The sequence below is a fragment of the Gadus macrocephalus genome, chromosome 15 (genome assembly GCF_031168955.1).
Source record: "Gadus macrocephalus chromosome 15, ASM3116895v1".
In the NCBI taxonomy this organism is placed as follows: Eukaryota; Metazoa; Chordata; class Actinopteri; order Gadiformes; family Gadidae; genus Gadus; species Gadus macrocephalus.
In genome coordinates, this window is record NC_082396.1 from 8,275,423 (window position 1) to 8,282,922 (window position 7,500).

A 7,500-nucleotide genomic window follows, 5' to 3' on the forward strand; every position below is an offset into this window, starting at 1 on the left:
ACCAGTCCAGGCCGAAGATGCCGTAGAAGACGGTGTCCCTGGGCCGGGCTCCCCGCAGCACGAAGACGCTGCGCAGCACGTTGAAGTGGAAGTCGTACTCGGGCTGTGAGCACACCAGCCGCGCCTTCAGGAAGGTGGTCCAGCGCTTCTGCAGCGTCAGAAGTCCCCCCCTGTCCCCCTGAGAGAGAGAGGGAGAGGGGAGAGGGATGGAGAGGGAGAGAGAGAGAGGGAGGGAGAGGGAGAGGGAGAGGGAGAGGGAGAGAGAGAGAGAGAGAGAGAGAGAGAGAGAGAGAGCAGGAGGAAACGGGAAGTTGGAGGTGGAGGTTAAAAAGGACAGAAAAAGAGAAAAATAGAGGTGGGGGAGGGAGGTAAAGGAGTAGGAGCGGTATATGGAGGAGGAGAGGTGAAGAGGAAAGTAGAGCGAAAGAGGTGGTGGGAGTTGGAGGAGGAGAGAGGAGGAGAGAGGAGGAGGGGGGAGGGGGAATCCAAGGATGGGAGAGAAGGCAAGGAGGAGGAGGAGGAGGAGGAGGAGGTAAATGAGGAGGGAAGGGAGGAAGGATGGGAGGTGTTGCGTGGAAGGAGAGAGGGAGGAAGATGAGAGAGGGAGATGAGTGGGGGAGATAAGAGGGTGGAGAGGGAGAGAGAGAGAGAGAGACAGGGTTAAGTGTGCTGAGAGAACCACAGAGGAATACGATCTGAGCCACAGCCTCAAGGTTGTATGACAGGGGATCAACTGCTTCAGACACAATGCAACAGATGGTAAAGAAAAGCAGTCATTAGCAGCTTCAGGAAGTCTACTGCAGCCAAGCTACGGTTTAGCTCTGTGTCTATGGGCTTCCGTTGTGTGTGTTTGTGTGCTTGTGTGTGTGTGTGTGTGTGTGTGTGTGTGTGCGTGCAAGTGTGAATGTCTGTGTGTGTGCGTGCATGCATGCATTTGAGTGTGAGAAAAGACGTGCTTGTGTGTGTGTGGCCATGGTAGCATTCCTATATAATTGACAGGGACTCAATCACACAGCTTCTACAATAGAGTATGGATTTCAACTTGAGAGCACACAAACACTCACACACATGCTCACATATACACACATGCATGCAGATACACACAAAAAAAGTTACACACACACACAAAAACAGTAACACACACTCTACCTCTCCCCCTTGATTCCTCTCCTCCACCCCTCCCCTTTCACCTCCACCTCCTCCCACCACCTCTTCCTCTCCTTTCCTCCAACTTTCACCTCTCCTTCTCCATCTGCCACCCCTACTCCTTTACCTTCCTTCACCACCTCTTTCTCTTTGTCTATCTCCTTTATATTACACACACACACACACACACACACACACACACACACACACACACACACACACACACACACACACACACACACACACACACACACACACACACACACACACACACACACGGCATTGATTTAATTCTTTCACAATAAAAGCGTGGATAAAAGCCATGACTCATTAAGTAACCAGTGACAAATGCTCTATAAGACCTGAGCCTAATTTAGGAGCAGTCCATCGCAAATGTCTGTTTGTACACCTCTTTTGGAGCTGTATTACCGCCCCCGTCAACAGCAGGAGATCTGGCTAGGCTCAGAGGCAGCAACAGGGTAAACCAGGTGAACTCAGTCCTGATGTAGCCTACCCTCTCTGGAAGCTTGAACAAAAATAAAAAGTCCTCTGCTGTGCTTCAGGATTTCAGCAGCGGATGCAATTTGCTGTTTGAAGGTTGAAGAGAAACCGTCCTCACTGTGGCCGGCGAGGTCAGAGCCATTCTGAAAAGGCTCGGTTATGCTACGAGCGTAACCAGTTATTTCCACCTTACCCTCCGATCGTGAAACCAAGCTTACTTTCCTTTGTGCTTTTCAAGCCCTTACACATTTATGATAGTGTGTGTGCACTAGTGTACACGACCAGCGCAAACCAGTACCAAAACCACTTGCGCAAACTGCTAGCACAAACTAGCGCCACATACTACTGATGTAAACTAGTCATTGAATACACAGGTGGAAAAGACTTTGCTTTGTGCTAGTAGCATAGGCCAATAACGTATTTCTGTCTTCTCCACCTCCGCTTCTCTTGCATCTCCTGACGCATTCATTTTCCACCGCTCCCCTCAAGGACCTGCTGCCCACCACATTTCCCTTGCACTGCGTCTGTTTACGCTGTTCCTCTCCGTCTATTCACCACTACAAACATAGCTCCCCCCCTCTCTCTCTCTCTCTCTCTCTCTCTAACCTCTTTCACTGTGTCTCTTGTGATGGAAAATCTACATGTTATGTTCAGGGTCTTATAAAATGTAATTCTTATAACTGCAATAAAATACTTTAAGCAGGGGAAGTTATCTCCTACATTCACCATTCATAAAATTCCCCCTGCGCGCTCGCGCTCTGCCCTGTCTCTGTTACGAAGCGCGAAGCTGCATCTCCGCACGTTAGTTGCGGGCCGAGCCCCTCCTTCTCGCGTGTGTGTGCGTGCGCATGTGTGTGTCTAGTCCTCCCATATTAATGTGTAAACCACATAACAAGCAGTCAACAGAAGACAATGTTTTAATCCCACTTTATATCTCCTTGTTACTTTTAGATGAGAACCCCTGTCCAGCCTTTCAGACTGGGTGTCAGGCTAGGGAATTTAAAAACAGGCATCCTCTTTTAGAGTGAAGGGAAAAAAAGTTAGGTAAATGTCAGCCAACATACAGTTGGTATACACAATTGAAATTCATAATGTTAATCACTATGCAAATGAGAGTATAGCTAATTCATGGTCATTTTTAAGGTGCAGTAATTTCACAATTTTACACAATTCAATGACTGTATGGTATGTTAGATAACAACAGTAAGAGCTCAAATTAGAGCAATTGAAAGAGTGAAACATTAGTCTCCTGTCATCTCCTTCTCATGCACTGGTTAGCCATGGTTGTAAACAGTTCATCAAATTATTTTGAGTAGATTTTGTCCTTGTTTAGCATGTGCTATTGCTACTATAGATATACAAAGGACAACTTGTCATTTATGTGTTCTATTTGTTCATACTGTTATTAAAACTGATAAACCTACCCAGCTTTCCATGATTGTTGATAATCGTTATACTCTTAAATCAGCGGGTTGTAGACCCCTGCGTTGGTGAGTGTGGTGCGACACCCCATAAGTGCCACACACGTACACGTACCGGTGGGACGGGTTTGTACGAGGCTGGGAGGGTATCATCACAGTATACTCACTACAATAAAATAGACTACACCACTGGTTATACCCAACCGGTATTTGCGAAAAATAAACACAGAAGTGAAAGATCTGTCACAAGACGATTGATACGTATCCGTGCACATTTTTAAGTGGGTATACGCAAATCCTGGTGCGTTCCTAGTGGGTATACGGCGTATACCTGCGTATCACGTAGACTACACCACTGCTTAATGTTTCATGTGATGTAATCTGGTTTCACATCCCGTTCTTGGAATCTTGCTATTCTGCAAGGTCTTCTAAAAATGTAATTCTTAGTGTTTCATGTGATGTAATCTGGTTTCACATTCCGTTTCCATGTTGTCTGTAGTTTGGTTTGGGCCTGTTTTACTTGACCCCCTGGGGAGCGTAGAGAAGCAAAGGGTGATAAGGAACAGCCTCAACCACCTTTTAACCTCTGAAGAAACTTCAATCAATAGATTAACATCTGGTTAACAAAGGTTTTTCGTTTATTGGGGCCAACTGCCCTCAAGGATCCGATCTAAGTGTATAAAAGCTCCTGACTTTAGCTACTCAGTGGACTTCTCCCCAGCGTACCTTGAGTATGAAGTAACACGCAAAGAGAAGCTCCCATCTGAGGCCTCAGATTATTGTAATGTATGCCTGTTATGTTGTTTGTTGATGCATGTTGTGATGTATCTTTGTTCGTACTTTTATTACAAATATATATAATCATTAATTGTCAACAGTATGGTGTGCTTTTTTGCATCTAAATATCTCATCTGCTTAGACGCAATATCTGATACAGAAACTGCCACGACACTCTCTACCATCTATCTCACTGGGCCGGTCGGCATCTCTCTCCCATCTCTCTTTCTGTGTCTGTATCCCATTGCTTTATTTCTGTTATGTTTTCTTCCCCCCCGCCCCCCCCCCCCGCTCACTCTTTCTCGCTGTCTTTTTATTCGTCTAGTCATTTTTCTTTCCGTATCATTTCATCCAATCTCATCCTCTCTGACGCGCTCTCTCTTGCTCTCCCTCTCTCCTGTACTCATTAGGTCGTTCTCTCACCTCACCCTGACCTTACCTTGCACCGCCCCCCCCTCGATGTGTGTTTGTGTCTCTCTCTCGCTCTCTCTCTCTCTCTCTCACCCTAACCTCACCTTGCACTGCCCCCTTTTGCTGTGTGTGTCACTCTCTTTCTATGGCTTATTGCGTTCCCTTCTCTCTCTCTGTCTCTCTCTATCTCTCTGTCTGTCTCCCACCCTCTCTCCCTCTCTCTCTCTCTCTCTCTCTCTCTCTCTCTCTCTCTCTCTCTCTCTCTCTCTCTCTCTCTCTCTCTCTCTCTCTCTCTCTCTCTCTCTCTCTCTCTCTCTCCCTCTCTCTCTCCCTCTTTCTCTCTCTCTCTCTCCCTCTCTCTTTCTCTCTCTCTCGCCCCGGCCTCACCTTGCAGATGCGGGCCACGCGGGCCACCCTGCCGGGAGCGATGCCTCCGGTCTGCTCCTCGCTGCCCTCCGTGAAGAAGAAGTAGATCTTGTCGTCGTCGCCCTCGAAGCTGTCCACGCTCTCCCTGACCAACGCCGACCCCACGAAGTCCGCGTCTGCACGGGAAAGGAAACAATGAAACAGTTGAACACACACTTCGCGCGACGACGCTGGCCTCGAACAGCGAGTTGATTGTCCGTTAAGTAGGTTAACCTCGGGCTGAATGTCAAAGTGGCCCCATCTGGGGTGTGGACACTATGATCGCAGCACTATTGCTCCAGCGCTTTCTCTGATTGGCTGGATCGGTGCCAGGTGATGTCGCCGCCACGGCGACGATGCCAAGCGACATCCTCTGGCACGGAATGTCTTTCGGCACTCGGTTTGCAGCCATCCCCGTGGTGCGATGGTAACACTTCAGTTCCCAGTATTATGCCCATGTAATGGTTTAGGTAGGCTGACCAGGACATAATGGAGTTCTCCTTAGATGGTGGGAAAGTCATTCACCAGGGTGTACAGGTTTTTGAACCCATATACTTTGACATTTTGATGCTGAAATTTATAAGAAGACTAGAGTGATAGCGATAATAGCGTTTACGTTCTGTCAAGAACGTAAACGCTGTCAAGAACGTATTGATTCACATTTCCCCCCCTAAAAAATGGAATCATACATAATTTCCATCCAATTACCAATATTACACATTTCGTCCGATTTTTCGCCAGCCAGCACATGGGTGCGTCCCAACACTAGCTTAAACTCTCTGCCCCCCCCCCCCCCGGGTTCCCCAGCCCCCGCTGCCCCACCGTTGAGCCAGCGGATCGGGGCGTCCTCCGTCTTCAGCGTCAGCGGGGGTCCGTTGAGCCGCAGGTCCGGGAAGCTGCGGAACTCGTAGCGGGCGGCCGAGTACATCTGCTGCTCTGGAGGAACACACATTCACACACGCTTCGTCAATGACCCGAGGCTCCGCCAGAGGAGGGGAGCGGGGGCGCTGCACTGCACAATCATACTTGTTTCAAGTCACACAAACGCATTACTTAGTCTGTGTGTGTGTGTGTGTGTGTGTGTGTGTGTGTGTGTGTGTGTGTGTGCGTGTGTCTGGGATATCACCCCTCATCCACTACCGGTGGAAGTTCTAGCTACTATTAAGTTATTTTGCAGATGCTTTTGTCTAAAGGGCGACATACAGGTTATTATTGTGCCAGCAGAGGGGAGGCGTCGGCTAGGGGCGTGAACCCGGTAACCCTGGCAGTGTTGTCATCGGCTCTGTTGATTGAGCTATAGGCAAAGCGACATCTTATCCGTCACACAGAGCGGCCTAGTGGGACTCGAACCCCTAACCATGGCGGAGTTGGGGCCGCTCTCCACCAACAGGGCCAGACGCCGGGAGCAGGGGCCCTTACCTACGATGAGGCCGGTGTAGCCCGTGGCCGGGCCGTAAGGACACTTCTCCTTGCCCTCCTCGGGCTGGGAGGACATCACAAAGGGCTCCTCCTCCTAGCGAGAGGACAGAGACGTGTGTCAGTTTCATCAGAGCAGATTTGAATGAACTTTTGCATTAGATAGAAAATGCGTTGTAAAGAGTGGGTTATCGCGGGTGGGGATTCAGACCACGCCCTGATAGCCCTGAGTCTAGCCAAGCGCGAGTTTACTGTGAGATGTGATGTACTTGTTGCCCCCTCGGTGATAAGTTATGGTTGTTCTTACGACTTTAGATCCTGCTGTCCGACCTCACTTTAAGTTCTGTGTTTCTACCCTTGTTTGTAGCTTCCTTTTTGTCCTGCTGATTTGTCCCCTTGCTTTGTCTCTGCCTGCGTCACTTCTGTATTTCTGCTGGTTCGAGGCCAAACTTGTTATGCACCTGCTACCGGAGTTTGTTCATCTCTGCTTTTAAGTTTAGTTCCTAATCAAAGGCTGACAGCGACTAGTTCTGCAAAGTGGCCATGGCTACGTTCGGGCACCGTCAACTAGTCACGTGACCGCCAATGTTTTTCTTATCTCTCAGAGATAAGGCAAGTTGGTCTCATGCAACTGTCATCTATAAATATCAGGCTAGTTCAGTTTCATTATTAGCTGACAGACTTCAACTGTGACTCGGGTGGGTGTGGGTGGCTGTTGGTGTGGGTGGGTGCATGAGGGATTTGAAGGGGTCTTACGACGTAGACGCAGAGGGGGCTGAAGGCGTAGGTTCCACACATGTAAAGATGAGTGGAATTAAACCTCTGGAGGAAGCGGATGTGATTAAAGCACTCGGTCTGAAGGGAGAGACAAACAGGACAGGAATGGAATTGGTGTTCAGCGGGTGAATATCAATGCAGAGGATAAGGGCATTCTCAAGCAGAAACAGAGAGGATAGAAGATAGGAGCGTGTTTCCACCTTATTGTCTCGTCCTTTGGCCAGACACTGCTGCTTTTTCTCTTGGGACGTCTCCCACTGAATCTAATAATGGACAAGATGCACACACGCGAGCGAGTGCACAAAAAACACACGCACACGCACAAAGAGAGAAGATTCTGTTACAATGACTTAGGCCCATTTAAAACAGAAGCACCTGAAACATTAATCATGTCAGCATTAGCACACCAGCATTTTGTGCTGAACCTGTATTTTTCCCTCCCAAACTCTTATATAATACTGACAGTTGAGTAAGCACACACTTTTATTTACAGAGACAGCCAGGCGGCATATATGTGTGTGTGTGTGTGTGTGTGTGTTTAATTCACACACACAAACACACGCACACAAACACGCACAAAGACACACACACACACACACACACGCACAAACACGCGCTTGCACACACAAACACACACACACACACA

At 48.5% G+C, this 7,500-nt stretch overlaps 1 protein-coding gene across 1 annotated transcript in view; it reads right to left on the bottom strand.

Moving 5' to 3' along the window:
• Positions 1–7,500, bottom strand: part of LOC132473548 (semaphorin-4G-like) — a 30,719-nt gene that overhangs the window by 9,994 nt on the left and 13,225 nt on the right. Inside the window, exons 4-9 of the mRNA XM_060073737.1 lie at positions 7,055–7,117; positions 6,834–6,932; positions 6,081–6,174; positions 5,484–5,597; positions 4,644–4,798; positions 3–178 (exon numbers count right to left, since the gene is read on the bottom strand). Of these exons, the coding sequence (XP_059929720.1) occupies positions 3–178; positions 4,644–4,798; positions 5,484–5,597; positions 6,081–6,174; positions 6,834–6,932; positions 7,055–7,117 (701 nt within the window). The remainder of the gene's footprint in view (positions 1–2; positions 179–4,643; positions 4,799–5,483; positions 5,598–6,080; positions 6,175–6,833; positions 6,933–7,054; positions 7,118–7,500) is intronic.